Source organism: Drosophila hydei, unplaced genomic scaffold (genome assembly GCF_003285905.1).
Source record: "Drosophila hydei strain 15085-1641.00,03,60 unplaced genomic scaffold, DhydRS2 tig00008114-arrow-pilon, whole genome shotgun sequence".
NCBI classification, from domain to species: domain Eukaryota; kingdom Metazoa; phylum Arthropoda; class Insecta; order Diptera; family Drosophilidae; genus Drosophila; species Drosophila hydei.
In genome coordinates, this window is record NW_022045827.1 from 2,100,029 (window position 1) to 2,117,512 (window position 17,484).

Consider the following 17,484-nt stretch of genomic DNA (forward strand, 5'->3'; position numbering starts at 1 on the left):
GGGTGAGTGTGCATGCCTGCCTGCTTGCCTGCCAATGACAATGAGCCAGCGGGCAGCGCAGGACAAACAACAGGCAACAGGCGATTCGTCCTTCTGAATTATTGAGCGTGCAACTTGTTGAAAATCCAGGGATGTAATGGAGCCACCCACACACACACACGCTCTATCGCCAATACATAAATGTAACTTTAATTTACTCATTTCAACAGAACGTTGAAATATTTACCAAGTTATTTCCCAAAGGGAATTTCAGCATAGCGTGTGAAAAGTGCTGCGAAGAAATGTGAAATGAAAGCGCTAAAAAACAATTAAAAACTTTGCGAAAGCTTGTGAAGAATGCGCCAAGAAATGTGGATGGGCTTATGGCATTTTAATTGCAGTGGGAGGCAACTGAGGCCATCAGCCGTGACTAGATTGAAAATGTTTCGAAGCATCCTTACAATTTATTTTTTGAAGTGCCTGAAAGCGTAGCATACTTTCCAGGGAATGGAAAATATTAAATTTAAGCAATTAGGCAATTTAAGTATAAGTATAAAATGATGTAAAGCATTTAGTAACTGTTTTGATTTTAAATTTCCATAAATATTTCAACGTTTTATCACTTTGAATTTGAATGATACTCGATTATATTTATCGATATCGTTGGCTACCATTTTCGTCTTTCTGGCAACACCTTATCTGCAAATTCATAACAGCGCAGATACTGGCAACGCTTGTATTTGTTTTACGAAACAAATTTCTAACGGTTAATTAAGTTTCGAATTTTCTATTTTGGCATTCCAGACAATGTTTCAATAGAGATGGCCAAACTTTCACGACGTGCTCCGTCGTCTGCAGCAACGCCATCAACAGCAACAGGAACAGCAACAGCAACAACAGCAACAACTACACCAACGACTCGAGCAACTGTTAGTCATGCTCGAGGCTCAGCTCAAGCACAACAACTTCAACGCATTACCCGTGCATCTAACCCTAAGAATCCTCAACTGGCCGCCCTTGTTGATCCCGATGCCAATGGCATTCTACATGAGCCGTCATCTGCATCACCGGCACCGCCGGCGTATCCCAAGTACAACAGCAACACTGCCGCCGCTGCCACTACCCCCGCACCTATATATGCACACGCACCCACTTCCGTCACGGCCACGCCCTATATGCCACTGTTGCCGCCCGGCGAGCGCAATCTGACCGATGCGGAAAATGCAGCCGAACGTGCGCGCATTCGAGCGGAATTCTTTGCGACGTATGACGTGATGACAGGTGTACGCATCGCCGCCACGCTTGGCGGTTTCTTTGGCCTGATGGTGTTCCTCATCGTATGGAAAAGTCGCAGCAGCAGCAACGAAACGCTCAAGGTGCTCAAGGATCCGAAAATGGCAGCCGTGGCTGCTGTTTGCATGCAGGAGGAGGAGGAGCGTGAATTGCAAGAGGCAATTGTTGCCACGGGCATGTCAATCTATCCGGATGAGTATGACGCACTGGTCTACCGCCGCCAGCGCATGCTATCGCTGGGCAATGTGAGCGCTCCACCACTGCTCAATCGCGGCTATCGCTGCGCATCTGTAGGCAAGTCAAGAGAAGATGTATTTTCTTTACTCGCGCTCTAGCTAATTCTTTAACGTTTGCTCTTACAGGTGGCGTTGGCGTGCCTGGGCCGGTGGGTTATAGTTATTTGTTGGAGCCACCACGTCGTTTTTCCTATTCGGCAATGTCGGCCGGCGGCGGGGCGCTTTCTGGTCCACATGGAAGACGGAAAAGTGGATCCGAATCATCGCGCATCTTTAGCAATTATCCCATGGGCGGCAGCTTTGGCACTGACGATTACTTTATAGAAACGGAAGATGAACTGGAGAATGAGGAGTATATGCAGCGCGGTGCCCAGGATGAACAGGAGCAACTGCACAAGCGCACAGATTCCACACGCAGCAAACAGGGGTTTCTGTCTGTGCCGATGGCGGTGAGTGAGGCATGCCGAAATCGCTCATCTTTAAAACTTAACTTTGCCTCTTTACAGGGCCAGGACTCACGGCGCAGTAGTGCGATGACCTGCTGCAGCACGGATAGCTCTTATCTGGAGCGTCGAACTTCCGCCTATACTCTAGGCATGAGCAATCTGCCACCGACGCTGCAGCGCAAACTGTCGACGGCATCGCGCACATCGAGCATAGAGAACTGGGACTATTACTATCCGGACATACAGGTGATACAGCCAACGCCAAAGGCCTCACCGTGTCCATCGGAACGCAGCATACATGAGCCCACAGTGAAGAGTTCGACAATTGGCTTAGGCGCACCCAGCATTAAGCGTAAGCACAGTATCGTTTCGTATGATCCGGAGAGCGCACAAGCCGGACGCAAACAGCAGATACACTCGATCAGCGCTGACACAGTGGACGTGTATCCCTACAATCAGAGCGCACTCACGGAAACCATTGATTTAGGACTGCCTTTGGCTAAGCCAATGCAATCAGCACCGCCCACCAGCCATCACCAGCAGGCGTTTCATTTCTGCGACTCGCCCTCGGAGGAGCTGCGTCTGGGTCTGCGTCGCAAACTGACCCTGGTCGAGCTGCAGCGGAATGTGGAGAGTAATAACAACAGCTATCCCTATACAGCAAATGCAGCTGTGCCGGCCACGGCAACGGCCACCTCCAGCAGCATTAGCGTGGATAGCACACCCGTTAGCTTGGATCGGTTGAATGGCACCGGCAGTGTCAGCGCCAGTTTGGGGACCATTTCGGCCAAGGTACTGCAAAATGCGCAGGTGATTGAGGGCAAGCGTGCGCCGCTTGCTTCGTTAAGTTCCTTTAAGATCTCCTCGCTGGAATGCCCAGACTCGGAGCTGCGCTCGCTAGACGAGGACTCCGTGTTTGGGCTGGAGGAGAGCGCCGCCGACACGGACGATGATATGCAGCAGCTGAGCAGCGACAGTGAGGAGCAAAATCTGGCGCTGGCCGCTGCACAGGCAGCTCAACCGCTCAACCCCCTTCCACAACCTGCCGTGGTGCAGCCCATTAAGCGACTAAGTCTGGGCGGTGTGCCAATAATGGGTGGTGCGCGGCCACGGCGCCCACTCCTGCAGCGTCATCGCACCATAGGCGCTTCCTACAGCGACCGTGGTGCGCTGGGTTTACAGGCGGTGCCGCCGCCACTGGAAACGCATTTCGGCCCCGTAATCTGTAGTCCGCCGCAGCGACGGGCACAGCTGCTGCAGCAGCACAGCGATCCACAGACGACAACGACAACAACAACGACAACCACCACAACAACCGAGGAGGATACATGCTCCACGCTGAACACAGAGCTGGGCATGCTGGATGTTGGGACTGCAGCGGGAGCAAGTCCCTCTAGTGGTGTTGGTGGCGGTGAATCAGCCACCCAAACGCAGTACAGCAGCCTCAATACGGTCATCAGTTTGGGTCACTCCAGTCCAAGTCCACAGATGGACAATAATTATGTGTGTTCCACAAATTTTGCCGCTAGCCAGGCTCAGGCGCAAGCGCAGGCAGCCGGAGCAGCAGCAGTTCCACAGCATCTAGCACAACTGCCATCCAATAGTAGACTGGGCCACGATCCGTGCGCCTCTTCCATATCGGACTCAGTGATAGCCACCAGGCCGCAAACCATATGCATGCCCGCATCCTTAAAGGAGCGCATCTTGCGCGGCGGAGGTGCCAGCAAAAGTGCCCACAATTTGAATCAGCACAGCAGCGAGACGACAGCAACGCCAGCTGTAATGCTTGAGCTGCCACTCATCAGGCTGCCAACCGACGAAGACGAAGATGACGACGACGATAATGATAATGACTTGGAGCAGAACGATGGGCTAAGTGTGGAGGAACGTGATCCCAGCCTGCCCGGCACTACGAGAAAATGGTCAAAGGAGACGCTATTCTAGCCCACTTTGTGGCCGCTGCAGCAATGCGTGCAGTTCCATACCAGAGCTTAACAACTGACTTTTAGGGTAGTCAACCCGCTAGCTAGCAGGGTTGCCACCCACCAATTTGCTAGCCAAGTGGACAACGTAACGTATTTTGTTTGCATAGAGTAAACCAAATAGAAAATGAAATTCAAAATTAGAAAAATGCAAAAAAAAGTGTAAAAGCAAAAGAACAACAACGTATTCGTACTTAGAGACTGTTGTCTATTATTGTTAATAGAACTCTAAAAGTTAAGTAGTGATACTCGGATTTATTTTTCACACTATCTATAAAAAAAATCCATATATATATATATATATATACATATACATATATATATATATTTCTATATAGTACTCGTAGTTTGCCAGCAGCCAGTCTCCCTCACTTTATTTCGAAAACCAAAAACATTCTTCTACTAGTGTCTTAAACAGCAGCCAGCAAAAGAATTACAAAAGAATCATAATAATAATAATAAATACTTGAAGTATTGTAAATTAGAATTTTATATAGATTGTGCACAGAGAACTTTGCAAACTTTAAAAACAAACTGATGTACACTGACAGAAACAAGCCTAAACAATATATACATATATTCATATATTAATATATATATATTAATATATATATATAGAGTACATTTAGATGAGAACTTAAAGACCTCGATAAGCGTTAGTCGAACTATATCTGTTGCCTACTTTTCAAATGTGTTTGTTTTTCTAAAACTCTTTCTCTTTCCTAGCATTTCCCCAAAACTTTTACTGGAGACGAATTCGGAAACAAATTGTTAAAGCAAAACTTAATATAATTAAAAAGAAAACCAAAACATGAACTAGTTGTTGTCAAAAGAAAATATAAGCAAAATGAAAATATAGCGTTACTTAAGCATGTATGTTTAAATAGTATGAACAATTTCCTAACTCATCCCACCTACGCATCTCTATTTTTCTATGAAAATGCATTTGCTCCACAAGTGAGAAAAAGTTATAGCAAAATAATTTGTATTTTTCAAAACAAATGGAAAAATACAAAATTGAAATCAAAATACAGAACTAATTATAATGAATATATATATATATATATATACATATATATATATATATATATATATATATATATATATATATATATATATATATATATATATATATATATATATATATATATACATATGTAATAATGAGATTTAAACTAGAGCTGCATTTGGGTGGAGGTATTCAACGAAAAAACCTATTTAGAGACTCTCTCACATGCCTGAGCCTAATTTGTACCTATATCCTATTGCATAAGTGTGTAAATCAAGCCCTATTTAAAGCAAATATTTTTGAATACTAGTAAGTATTTTATACGAACTCAAGCAGGCGCCTAGGAAATGGAAATATATCAAAAAAGTAAGTCAACTAACCATATATACATATATATGTATATATATATATATATATATATATATATATATATATATATATATATATATATATATATATATATATATATATATATATATATATATATATATATATATATATATATATATATATATATATATATATATATAAATTGATTTACATATAAATATTTAATTGTTGGTTATATGCTGAAGTATGGAAAACATTAACAAAAACAAGTCAATGAGAATTCAACAAACGATTGTAGCGTTAAACTTGTTTCAAATAAGCAAATTAAAATATATATTAATATGTAGCTAAAAAGAAAATGTAAGTGAAAATAATAAGCAAAACTAAGTTGAGTAAGTAAAAAGTAAATAATAATAAATAAATCAAGAGTAGCAGAACCAATTGTTAAACCTAAGCTTATTAAAAAATAAGATCCAAAAAATATAAAAAAATCCGAGCTGTTGTATTAAATGAACAATAATAAATGGGTAAAACCAAAAAATGTATTGGAAAATGGTTCAGCGTATTCATAAAAACCAAAAAAAGAAGAAAACTCTAGAAATTACAATGTACAATTTACAATTTACAAATTTTATTTTCATTTTTCTATATCTCTGAAGCAGCTTTTTTTGCTTTTATACTTTTGTACTAACACAAATTTCTTATAAGTATTCCAAACTTCTAATTTCCATGAATCGTGTACCTCTAGCTACATTTCAATTGCAATTGGTAAAAATAATGAAAATAAAAACTGAGAAAAGCAATCGAAAAATTATACTATTAAATACAGTTATGAAGCCAAAGAGCTAGTAAAACAAAACTTAGTTAAATGTTATAAATATAAAACCAAAGAAAACAGAAACAAAAATTGATGTAAATGTTAGCGATATTATTGAGAAATGTGACAAAAACAAAAAATTAAAAAAAAAAACTAAAAAAAAAACAAAAATAAACCAAAAGAAAAATATACACAAAAAGTTGCCAAAGATGAGGTTGTTTCATTTTGTAGAGCATTCTAGTCTATTATTATAAATAAATACAGGTTTTAGTATCTATATTTGGTGGAGTAATCTTTGGGTGACACCACCAGACCGCGTCCTTTGCGCGCACCACGATACACCGTCTCCACAATGTCAATCATTTCCTGTTTATCCTCCAGCGGCCAATTGATCTTGTTGTTATTACCGGTGCCCAAATCAATCATAATATGTTTGTTGCGAAAGAAGAACATGACTGTGCAGGGATCGTACAATTCGTACATTTTATTGAAATCGGGCACCTCCGTTATATCCACCAAATAGATGACGGCAAAGTTTTTCACCTTCTCGGCTATGCTGTACATCACCTCGTCCATTTTCATGCACGCCGGGTCCCAATCGTGCCCAAAACGTATAACCTAAATAGTCCAAAGGTGTTAATCGGCCCAATTCGAGACTGCGCTGAGCGAGACTGCTCTGCGAAAGTTGCTTTACTTACAACGACGCGATCTTCCTCTGAGAGTATGGCCTGATCCACTTGCCAGCCATTGTGTAAATGCGGTAACATATACGACATCTTGGCGGATTGGTTTAATTAATATTATTGGTAAAGAAAACTAAACGTAAACAAATCCCGAGCAAATATGTCGAAATAAGTGTGACCGTAATTTATAATTAAGTTTGTTATCGATAATTTTTTGTCTGAATTACATATTTTTGGCGCTGCCAACTTATTTGCGCGCCAAAAGCAGGAAATTCAAAATTGAAGAAAACGAACAGCTTAAAAATACGTGTTTTATTAGCCGTAACTAGTTTGTAGAGTCCTTATCAGTTCAAATACTTTTGCTTAAAACTATCTATCTGTTCCAGCACTTTAACCGTCATCTCGTTAATGTACTCATCTCGACTCTGCTCTGTGTAATCGGGCAAGCTGCGCCGCGAGACGTAGTGATTTGGCAAGTTGACCTTGTGGCGGCCAATGGACTTGATGATCAGCCACAGAATGTAGAAACTGAACCACACGGTGAAGTACAGTGGAATGTACCAAAGTTTTCGACCAATATAGAAATAACTGTATTTCTTGACACGTGGTTCTGGCGGTGGTGGAGGAGGTGGTGGAGGTTCAGTTGGTGGTGGTGGCGGTGGTGTAGGCGGCGGTGGTGGTGGTGGCTCCACATGATGATGATGATGATGCGGATGGTGGTCGTAAATAATTTCTGGATACGAAACATCGGGATACGAGGGATAAACGTCTGGATAGTGATCGTGATGATGATCATGATAATGAGGAGGAGGATGCTCGACATAATCGTGACCATGATCGTGTTCAGGAAAGTGATCGGGAATGTGTTCAGGAATATGATCGTGATCGTGATCATGATCATGGTCGTGGTCTGCTGGCTTTTGTGCCGCCGATTCCGGATGCGCCTCTAGCCAGCCAGGAGGTGGTGTCGCATATTCCATATGGGGATCATACTTATTGTCGTCACTGGGACGACCGCCATCAGTCTGCAAAGGTGGCAGAGCTGAATCATTGCTGCCACTATCATTGCTGGCAGCAATCCCATCACCATCAGAACCACCCGCATCTGAGGGAGCTGCATCAGCGGCCGCATCCTTGCCAGCCTGATTGTTAGCAGGCGGTGCCATATCCTGCGCACTGGCAGGCAGCACGCCAATCACATCATCATTCCCAAGATCGTCGTCTGGCGTAGCACTCGGTGTGCTAGCAGCGGGCTGCTTGTCCGTATTACTAGGCTTTGGATAGGAATAGCCGGAGGAGCCAATTATGGGTCCAGGATACACATAACCTGCATTGCTCAAATCGTTGCCCGAGGCTGGAGGCAAATAGCTGGTTACTTCATCCGACGGCTGCGCAGCCTTCGGATCATCCGAGGGCGACGGATATTTGTTGTTAAGTGGTGGAAAGGAGTACGTATCCTTGCTGGACACATATGAGGGTACCACATTCGATCCAGCTGCCAGTTTAGCTTGCTGATGATTATGATGATGCTCATGATCCTTGAATAAATTCGAGGCAACAGTCTGACCGGGCGCAAATCGATCTATTTGACCTACGAATATAAAGTGGGTTAAAATCTGTGCTGGATTTTGGAGCATCCACTCGATACCCACCACGCTTGTAGCCACTGTTGGACGCCTTTGGGCGACCGCCCATCGAATAGAAGCGATTTTGTGAAGGACGCGGCTTGGCACTGAATTTCTGTGGACGCGCTGACTTAATCAGCGGTGTTATCAGCTGTCCAAAAGGATATGCAGGACGATAGTCCACGGCACGTCCAGTGGAGGCTGCCTCAATCAAACCCTGCGCTGGCGCCTCGCTGGCTGCAACCGGCAGCTCCGTTGTGCTTACGCTTAGAGGCGTAACAAACACAGCTGAAGGCTGTTCGACAGCTGCATCCGACTCCGCAGGTGCATCGGACTCCGCAGCTGGTTCCGGCTGATGATTGTAGGGTATGGGCAGGGGCAATCCGGGTGTCGTGGACACCACATTCTCGCTCGAATTAAAGCTGCAGAAAGTGACGTAGTTTATGCTAATCCTCAACCACGCAATTGTTTAACTCACATTTTGGGATATATCAAATCCGTATTTAGTGCTTTAAATATTCGCGGTCCCTGATCCGTTGCAGCTCCGTTGCCACTGACCATCACCTGAGAGTAGGCCTCAATCTGTGTTGGTAACAGGATGGAGCCCAGCAGCAGGCCAATGACCAAAAGCAGCGCACACTTTGCGCCGGCTCCTGGCATTATATTTCGATTTTATAGTAACACAGGACACTTTTTATATTTGATATCGTATACACTGTTCCTTTTTTCAATACCGAGCTTTCACGCACTCGTCATATCCGTTCGAGCTCCGTTAACTGTGTGCAATGCACCGCGCGATATTCTCGAATCCGCTGAACTGCGCTGCGTGGATTCGGTTTTATTTAACGCCCCAGAGCGATTTGGTATTTGATTTCGTTTTTTCATGACCCACTTAAGGTGCTACTAGAAGTGCTCTATATGCACGATATATATACTGCAAGATACACATATATATTATGTGGTTATCATAGTCCATGCGGCATGGACAGCACTTTCATTTCGACGGTCAGGTGTTAATTGATTCTTATTCCACATATGACTCTGCATCTGCCGTTATGTTCTTTAGCGGCGTACCCAAAATATGGGCAGGTTAGAAAAAGTCTCGCCGTCTAACTTAAGTGGAGCCAGTTCAAGCTTGGGCTGTGGCGTGCGTCTGCAATTTTGCAACCAATTAGAAAGCTTTTTGTTAACAACAATTTGTCTGCAAAGCAAACAATCAAAAATTATTTACTATAAAAGTTCATTCTGAATTTTTATATTAAAAGTTTTTCCTTCTCACTTTCCAATTTTCTAGCTATTTAAATATAAATTTTCCAAAAATTTTCCAACATTATAAAGGTTTATTTTTTAAGATATGTCAGCTATCTATATATATCAACATCTATCTGTACCTACAATAAAATATAAATAACGTATCTGGTACTGTTACAAAAAACAAAGGTTTCAAAATGAATTAACCCAATATTTTTAATTATTTTATAATGATCTCAAGGCACTTTAATAGAAGTCGTGTGTTTCCTACATCCAAAAAGAAGGTGCTAATTGAAATGAATACTATTTTCCTTACAAGACACTATGCCAAAGCTCAGGCCTAAGATCTAATCTCTCAAATCCAAATTAGAAGATATGTGGACTGAAATAATGCCATGGCGCATATGTCAACCAGAATCCATGGATGTGGGTCAATTGCTGATTCCAGCTATTGCGTGCCAGAGCCCATTAACACCCAGTCAGGCGTGCAGTCCGGTTGTTGATTCAGTTCATTCACAGATCGAAAGAAAAATATGGATTAAAGTGTACATAGTATACGGAAAAAAAGAGGAACGGAAACCGAAAAAGTTCTCCAATTCTTTTCGTTTCTTAAGCATAACTTTTACTTATTTACACGCACAAGTTGTCTTTTGTTTGTTTTATTTACCAGAAATTGTTGTATATTTCATATAATAATTGCAAGTCTTTTAAATGTTAGTACATAAAGTTGTTGTCACTGAAACAAGGAACAATAAAATCGAACGTTTTAAAAACTAACATAAAAACATGTTTTTTCCTTTCTTACAAGTCACAAATAGGTTGAAAATGTTGCAAGTGTTAAACAATAAAAGGTTTATCAAATATTCACAGAAACACAATAAAACTTAAATTATTAAATTATAATTCATTTGTCGAGCATGATATTGATTAAAAGAAAACGTGGGGTTAATGTGATAAAGCATATATGTACAGATCCTTGGCACATCCATGTACCAAGCTGGAGTCCTTTTGGTAACGTTTAAAAGGGCGAATTCATGCCCAGCTTGGTGCCAAAATCAAGACGCGCTCGACGCTGATAGCGCGCATTAACTCTGCAAAGCAAAAGTCATTGATTAGCATGTTTATAAATTCATCAATATATATATATATATATAGCTGCACTCACTTGTTCTCCTGCAGCTTGGCCAGCTCGCTGACAATGAGACTCAGCAAGCTGCTGCCAAAGAGCACGAGCAGCGGTATCCAGAGCTGTGGCAATAACTCTTCCAGCGTCTCATCCAATAGCATTTGCAGCGCACAGATAAAGCCGTGCAGCAGCAGCAGCGCCAAGCAGGTGAATCCCCAAATATGATTCCTCAATGGATTGCGCTGCCAAAGCGCATGATCACGATGAACAAAAGACAAAGAGACGAGCACTATCAATGCAGAGAGGGGAAGAACATTGATTAGGCTGCTTGTATATAAACAGAAGCAATAGCTAAAGCTGATAATATACACGTTTATCTAATCTATAAGAGTATAAATGGACTGTTTATACGAGCTTATCTTTATGTTAAATTAATATTTAATTTAGATAAACAAAAATAAATAGAAACCAAAATTCGGCTTATCACAACAATAACATGGTCACACTAGATTATATTTGTAATTTAGTATTAATAAGTCTTAAGTTTCGGTTAGGTGAAACCTAATCTATTATATATTATATAATCTGGCCCTGAAGAGCTGAACTCTTCTAAATTACACTTGTAATACGATAATAATTTAGTCTATGTTTAGCTAAAGTATATTTACCAAAGTGCAGTAGAACAGCAAACAAAGCACAGCTGCGCGCTATATAGAGACATTGATAAAATTCCACCTCAAGCTCAAAATCCTCAACCTCATCGGAGCTATCATCTTCCTCGCGATTTGCTAACGTTTGCGTCATGCACATCCAGTAGCCAACGAGCTGCAAGAAATTCAGTTTAATACAAGACTATTGATAAAACTAAGCCAGGCCACTTACCACAGCAACAACGGGTACAAGAAATTTACAGCCGTAACACCACATGACAAAGGCAAAGGCACGCGAATCGTATTCGGTTTGCTTTTTGCTGGTGGCACGATTCATAATCTTTGGATCGAGATCGATGTGCGCCAGTGAGATGGCTATCAATGGCACCGGCACACACATCAAATAGATGCCCAGCAGCGGGGTAAGCAGCGGCGGCAGTGAGAGGCACGCGCACAGCACATTCAATATCGATATGGAGCCGGCACAGCAGGCCCAGAACTGTATGCAATTCCACAAGCCCAGCGAGAAGCGGCGTGACAGCTCAATTATGGCCACCAGCGAAAGCGGGTCGTCGCGACAAATGGCTATCGAGCAGGGCAGCGAGTTGAGCAGTCGACTCAAATAGATGGGCGAGACGGTGTGCGGAGGTGATTGCATGGCGCGTGCCCCGCTGCCAGACTCTAGCAGCTGCTCACTAACAAATGGCTCATCTTTAGCGTCTTTACCCCGACTCTGGCGCTGATAGTGCAGCTTATTGTGCTGTATATTGGCCTCCGTATAGGCATCGACGTCCTGGCAGACCTGCGGATACAGCGGCTCCACAGCAATGCTGCAGTCGGCCTGCAAAAAGATGTTTGCATTGTCATTGCTCGCTGAGCTGCCCAGGCAGACGACAATCTCGCCGTAGGACTGCATAATATCCAGCATTTGACGCGTAGCCTCCGCAGAGCAGTCTGTAAATAGCGACACCTGCAGCGGCACATTGTCCACCTGCTCCAGATGTGGGCGTATGTTCTCTATGCCACGCGGCAGCTTCGCTCGATTCGACATATCAAAATTGATGGGCGCACTCTGATCGGTGCTCTCGGTCAGGGTGCTGAGTGAGCGACAGTTCTCATCCATGGCCGAGTCGAGTGAATGTCGCTGCTTATGCCGTTCCGGATCAGGTTCTTCGTCGACTGTTAGCTCCGCATTCTCATCATTGTCTTTGCCGGCATCTAGCTCATCAGAGGCATCTGAAGTTTCGACCGGGGCATTGCATTCATCGGGATTGGATATGGCACCGGGCGCCGAGCAGCTTAATGTTTTCGAAGATTCCAAATTGTTGGGCGGTTGGAGCAAGTAGCTCAGCTTAGGTCCATCCGGCGGATCACCTACAATATCAGTAGTCTGTTTAGCAATTGCCGTGGCTGTAGCATCAACATCGGGTGGCTGAATGTGCAGGACGTGGTCACTGGATGGATGAATGGCAACAGTATCTGTGATGGTGCTGGTGGTTTTGGTAGTGGTGGAGGTGGTTGTATTGTTCTCATTTATTATTTTACCCGCATTCTTCAACGACTTGCTTGGATTGTCGGTCTCCTTGGCTTTGCTTGCTGTTGGCTTCTCTCGCTCCGGCTCTGGTTCGCTGAGCAATGAGATGTGACAATTCCAGCCGGACTCGAGGCCCATCTTCTCGGAGAAGACACGCGAGCGCAGCTCGTTCTCCTTGCTAAAGTGCACAAAGCGTATGCAGGCACGCTCCAAACGCTCCACCAAATGCACAATGTCATTCTGCGCCTGATACTGCATGGTGACCATGCCAATAAACACCTGATGGCATTGCATCTCAAAGCAGCCCTCCACATCATTGCAATCCTCATCCTTGCTCTCCGAGAACAGCAGCGAGTCCGTGCTAATGCTGTGACTCAGCTTGACGTGATGGCCACCCTCAAAGTCACAGTGCGACTTATCCACATGTTGCATGCGCAGCTTCGACTCTGGCGGCAGCTCCAAATATGCAATTTGTCCATTGCTATGCAGCGGCCCACTCAGCGCTCCATGAATGCCATGACGCAGAGGTCGATAGGCGAACGCTGTGCAGTAAGAAGTCAAAGCGCTGCGCTGATAAAAGTCCAATGCACGTTTACGATCCTGCGGGGACAACGGACGTAAGTCCTTGCCATCCCAGAAATCGTCGCAGCAGTCCAATATGATGTCCGCAGTGCCCTGCGTGAATAGCGAGAGATAGCCGCCAGGGTTCTCACGCATTACCACCGACAAGGAGTGCGGAAAAGGCACCTTCACCTTCGTCGAGAGCTGCAGCTGACGTGCAAAGCGAATGTCCCGCCGCACCACATCCGGTTGCTGTGAAGTAAGTGGGAGACATGAGTGAGCGTGGCTAATGCTAAGAAATATAATACGCGGGTAGTCAGGCAGTAAGACTAGCCGCGTATCAGCCTACTGTTTAACTTAACTTACCAAATGCCTATAGCTGGCCAATTGACCCTCCAGTGCAAATCGATCCGTTGCATGATCGGTGAAACCAATCTGTTTGGCTAGCTCGCATAGACAGCGTCTGGTTTAGCACATTGTATACCACATATATATAAACATATAGAAAACCGATTAGAACTGGCACCAACTGCTGGACGTGCGAAGGTAGATGGCTGATGGCTGAGTGGGTGCGTGTGTGAGAGCATGCGAGGCACTGAAGCGTAATATATGCATATATATATATTGTATATATATATACTATATAGGGGACATGTAGGTGGGTGGTTGCTTGGATGGGGGCCGACTATATTTGAAGCATTCTTGGCAACATAATAATTTTTGTTACTTAAAATAGCATTAGAAAATAACATTAGACGAATGTAGTGCTACGCATGGGATGGACGAAAAGTGCGTTCCATTAACAAACAACAAACAATGACAATATACACAAAAAAAAAAAAAACAAGAAACAACAACATGAAATTAAACTTAAATATAATACAAAAATATAAATGTATATGTAACATGAATTAGTAAAAATAAAACATGTAATTTGTTATGTTTTGCTGAATTTGAACGTTGCAGTAGGATTTATGTACATAAATTAAATTAATTAAATGAAATAATTTGCTTCAAAGTGAGCCAATAGAGAAATATTCAAAATTTAGCTGAGAAATTATTTGCATATTCGAATTACTTAATGAATTTTTATTTGTTTGTTTATTGTACTGAAAATCAAAAATGATTAAATTTATTTAAGAGTAGTATAACTTTACCAATTGCATGTTTTGTTTATAGAAATATATAGTACTATATATTCATGGGGAGTTTATCAATCCAATTTGCAGTGTCGGGTGTTTTGCAATCAAAACAAAAATCAAAAATTATATCGTTGCCCAACTAAAAGCGTGGGCAACACACATTTGTCGCATATACACAATGCATATATGCTTTAAAAACAAACAATACAAGACCAAATTTGGCAAATATATATATATAATTATATATATAGATAACTGATTATCATAAAAAAAGAGTTTGTTCGGTTTGGTTAAGGCAACAATCATAGCAACGTTTATGGCAATGAACTACGTACCCATGCAATAGGCTTTTCATACTGGACTCAAACATCGCATACCGATTCGTGACGGGCACCAAATCTTTGTCAAGCATAGCCACGGCGCTGACATGACCACAGAACTGCGCATAGTGCTCGTGTGTTAACGGCGAACAGGTGTTCAGTAAAATGGCCAGACCTATTATGGTGAGAATGGTTTAATCAAATATCCATATCAAATATTCCCATGACTCACCCAAGGGCTTTAACGATTTAATGTGTGCCTTCCACTCGTGATCATCAAATTCCAGGCGGAAGGGACAGTGCTGATCGTGTGTGAGATCGAGTACTTCCGCCACTATGCCGCGCTCCTTGTTCTCCGGATCGTCAACATTGTCGCTTTCCGTTGACATAGACAGCTGGCTGCCATCATCCTGCGGCTCCTCTTCGGTGTTGTGCAAAAAGAAAACCTTTTCGGCAGTGGGATTTGGCCATGATAGAATGCCTTTCTTGTCCACACAGCAGAGCGCAGATATCGAGCCCAGCACTTGAACCAGATTCGCTGAGCGAGGCAACAGCTCGCTATCACCCTGCCACAGCTGCATCCAGATACGCAGCACATTGGAGCGCAGCAGCGAGATGCTATCATAGTCATAGCCAGGAGTATCTATATCTAAATCCTCAAACGACTTACTGGTGCCCTTCTCTAGTATGGCCTGCGGCGTTTTTAGGAAGCACTGCAGTCGCGCAATACCCCACAGATTCATGGATATCCACAGCACTGGGAAAATCAATGGCAACAAAGGTACTACAGCTGCTGCTGGAGAACCAATCAGCACATGGCGCCAATTGTGTTTCTCGTCCGAGGACAACCCATAGCCATGCAGACGCAGCAGGCCTGCAAAGAGAGTGATGACCAAAGCGCTAATAAAACCCCACTGCTGGATGTACTTGGTTACCAGCTAAGGACATAAGAACGGAGCGTTATATAAAGGAAGATTCTAATCTGCAATGAGCTCTTACCAGATAGCGTTGTTGATTGTAGATGGTTGGCGGTCGCTTCAGTGAGTTCTTTAGGCACAAACGTAAGTTCTCTAAATACGGCGTGCGTTCTAGGCAGCATACCAGATCGGGCAGCGGAGCACGTGCCATTGGCTTGACGGGCGGATCGCCTAGCTGTGCCGCTGAGATGCCATAGATTTCACTGGTATTGAAAAACCGTTTCGACTGCAGCTCATGGCAGGGCCCAGGCGATATATGGCCCGGGCGCAGGACAATATAATCTCCACGCACCAACAACGCCCAGGGCAGATTAACAATGTGTCCGTCTCGATAGGTCCATTGCAGTGAGACACATGGAGACATGGGGTTGCTCAGATGAGGATAATTCGAAGCTTGCCAGTTGTCGCTAAGATGCTGCTCGGCCAGCCGCAACTCGATCAAAGCATGTCGAGTCTTGCGAAAGATTTCCGTGCGCCTTAAATTACTTTCCCTAATGACCACATATAAGTCCAGCAGCATAATGATGAGCAAACAAATTGCAGGCCAAAACATGCCAGTGATGAAGAGAGCGCCGCTTGTCACCAGCGTCGTGCCAATTGATAACCAGCCGAGGGGACTATCGTAGCGCTTCATGAATGCGGCACGCAATTTACAATGATAACTAATTGAAGAGTAGGGGATACAAGTTGGGTATTATTACACTTAAAGGTCATTAATTGTATTTGTGCGCCCACCTCTCTGCTCTACTCGCCCGCTCATGCTCCAGCAGCACGTTCTCTATGTCCTCGTGCAGCCGCGAAAGTGCCACCTTTGTGCTTAGGCCGTATTGCATGTTTTGCTTTCGCGCGGACCTCGACGACGACGAAGACGACGGCGACGGCGACGCTGATGGCAAGCGCTTTGCTGTCTGCGGCAAGGCGTCTGCGTCAGCGTCTCTTTTGTCATTGCTACATTTTGGCTCCGTTACTGTCTCTGCTGCGTTTTGGCTCGACATCTTAGCGTCTCAAACCGCAAATTCGATATTACTTTCAGTTAGCATACGCCCGTCTAACACATTGTTTTTACAATATTTTTATGCACTGGCTGCTGCAAGAGTCGTGTGTTTATTTGTTGCTGTTCGCTTCGCTTGTGCGAAATACATATGTGCACGCGTTGCCAAATGTGTGTTGCGCTGCTGCCACTATTTGTATACAGTTGGCAACGCTATTAACTGATAAGGGGCGCCTTTAAAAAGAGATGGCACTCATCTAAGTTTGTTTACATTGTTATTGGTCTATCTCTATACATAATAAACTGATTTTTTATTTCAAAATACTCATTACTTTGTATTATTTACATCTAATATAAAACCATATCAGTTACTCTTGTCTCTTTACTATCATAATGACTTTTTCTTGTTATCACCATCGATAGTCAAACTATCGTGCTGTCTTTTTGTAAATTGCGATAGTTCTTGATTTAGTCCATCTTTTGTTGTTGTTGAACAGTAGATTAATATGTATACCTTAGTTTCTCAGTCATT

At 43.4% G+C, this 17,484-nt stretch overlaps 4 protein-coding genes across 8 annotated transcripts in view; 1 reads left to right on the top strand and 3 right to left on the bottom strand.

The window, feature by feature from the left end:
* LOC111599080 overlaps positions 1–4,111 on the top strand; it is a 55,471-nt gene extending 51,360 nt beyond the window's left edge. The window contains exons 2-4 of the mRNA XM_023314612.2: positions 784–1,566; positions 1,635–1,957; positions 2,015–4,111. Coding sequence (XP_023170380.2) covers positions 801–1,566; positions 1,635–1,957; positions 2,015–3,898 — 2,973 coding nt within the window. The 5' untranslated portion in view covers positions 784–800 and the 3' untranslated portion in view covers positions 3,899–4,111. The remainder of the gene's footprint in view (positions 1–783; positions 1,567–1,634; positions 1,958–2,014) is intronic.
* Positions 4,112–6,289: 2,178 nt separating this feature from the next.
* LOC111599154 (thioredoxin-like protein 4A) lies at positions 6,290–6,972 on the bottom strand. The gene is made up of 2 exons (XM_023314725.2): positions 6,791–6,972; positions 6,290–6,710 (listed from the first exon to the last, which is right to left on the bottom strand). Exons 1-2 carry the CDS (start codon positions 6,866–6,868, stop codon positions 6,360–6,362), a joined length of 429 nt encoding a protein of 142 aa, XP_023170493.1. The 5' UTR covers positions 6,869–6,972; the 3' UTR covers positions 6,290–6,359.
* A 147-nt stretch (positions 6,973–7,119) lies between these two features.
* LOC111599177 (extensin) lies at positions 7,120–9,139 on the bottom strand. Of its 2 annotated transcripts, none has more exons than XM_023314762.2 (4): positions 8,879–9,139; positions 8,467–8,822; positions 7,649–8,366; positions 7,120–7,573 (listed from the first exon to the last, which is right to left on the bottom strand). In XM_023314762.2, the coding sequence occupies exons 1-4, from the start codon at positions 9,058–9,060 to the stop codon at positions 7,120–7,122; spliced, it is 1,710 nt and encodes a 569-aa protein (XP_023170530.2). In that variant the 5' UTR covers positions 9,061–9,139. The 2 variants fall into 2 exon arrangements, with proteins under 2 accessions (XP_023170530.2, XP_023170529.2); XM_023314761.2 differs by having other exon boundaries at positions 8,428–8,822.
* A 1,414-nt stretch (positions 9,140–10,553) lies between these two features.
* On the bottom strand, positions 10,554–16,977 carry LOC111599145 (transmembrane protein 94). 4 transcript variants are annotated; one of them, XM_023314712.2, is made up of 10 exons: positions 16,697–16,977; positions 15,984–16,623; positions 15,217–15,922; positions 15,000–15,159; positions 13,889–13,985; positions 12,973–13,774; positions 11,660–12,801; positions 11,446–11,602; positions 10,817–11,066; positions 10,554–10,742 (listed from the first exon to the last, which is right to left on the bottom strand). In XM_023314712.2, the coding sequence occupies exons 1-10, from the start codon at positions 16,954–16,956 to the stop codon at positions 10,670–10,672; spliced, it is 4,287 nt and encodes a 1,428-aa protein (XP_023170480.2). In that variant the 5' UTR covers positions 16,957–16,977; the 3' UTR covers positions 10,554–10,669. The 4 variants fall into 4 exon arrangements, with proteins under 4 accessions (XP_023170480.2, XP_023170479.2, XP_023170478.2 ...); XM_023314711.2 differs by having other exon boundaries at positions 11,660–13,774; positions 15,042–15,159; XM_023314710.2 differs by having other exon boundaries at positions 11,660–13,774.
* Between the last annotated feature and the right edge of the window lie 507 nt (positions 16,978–17,484).

What these genes read in the sequence shown, in the direction of transcription:
- LOC111599154 (XM_023314725.2), bottom strand. Translation starts at nt 6,868, where the DNA reads ATGTCGTATATGTTACCGCATTTACACAATGGCTGGCAAGTGGATCAG. An exon ending in CAGAGGAAGATCGCGTCGTT is followed by an intron (nt 6,711 to 6,790) that starts GTAAGTAAAGCA and finishes TGGACTATTTAG; the next exon opens with GTTATACGTTTTGGGCACGA.
- LOC111599177 (XM_023314761.2), bottom strand. Translation starts at nt 9,060, where the DNA reads ATGCCAGGAGCCGGCGCAAAGTGTGCGCTGCTTTTGGTCATTGGCCTG. An exon ending in CAACAGTGGCTACAAGCGTG is followed by an intron (nt 8,367 to 8,427) that starts GTGGGTATCGAG and finishes TTATATTCGTAG; the next exon opens with GTCAAATAGATCGATTTGCG. An exon ending in GATCACGATCACGATCATAT is followed by an intron (nt 7,574 to 7,648) that starts TCCTGAACACAT and finishes TCCTCCTCATTA; the next exon opens with TCATGATCATCATCACGATC.
- LOC111599145 (XM_023314710.2), bottom strand. Translation starts at nt 16,956, where the DNA reads ATGTCGAGCCAAAACGCAGCAGAGACAGTAACGGAGCCAAAATGTAGC. An exon ending in ACAATCAACAACGCTATCTG is followed by an intron (nt 15,923 to 15,983) that starts GTAAGAGCTCAT and finishes TTATGTCCTTAG; the next exon opens with CTGGTAACCAAGTACATCCA. An exon ending in TGGCCAGCTATAGGCATTTG is followed by an intron (nt 13,775 to 13,888) that starts GTAAGTTAAGTT and finishes CTTACTTCACAG; the next exon opens with CAACCGGATGTGGTGCGGCG.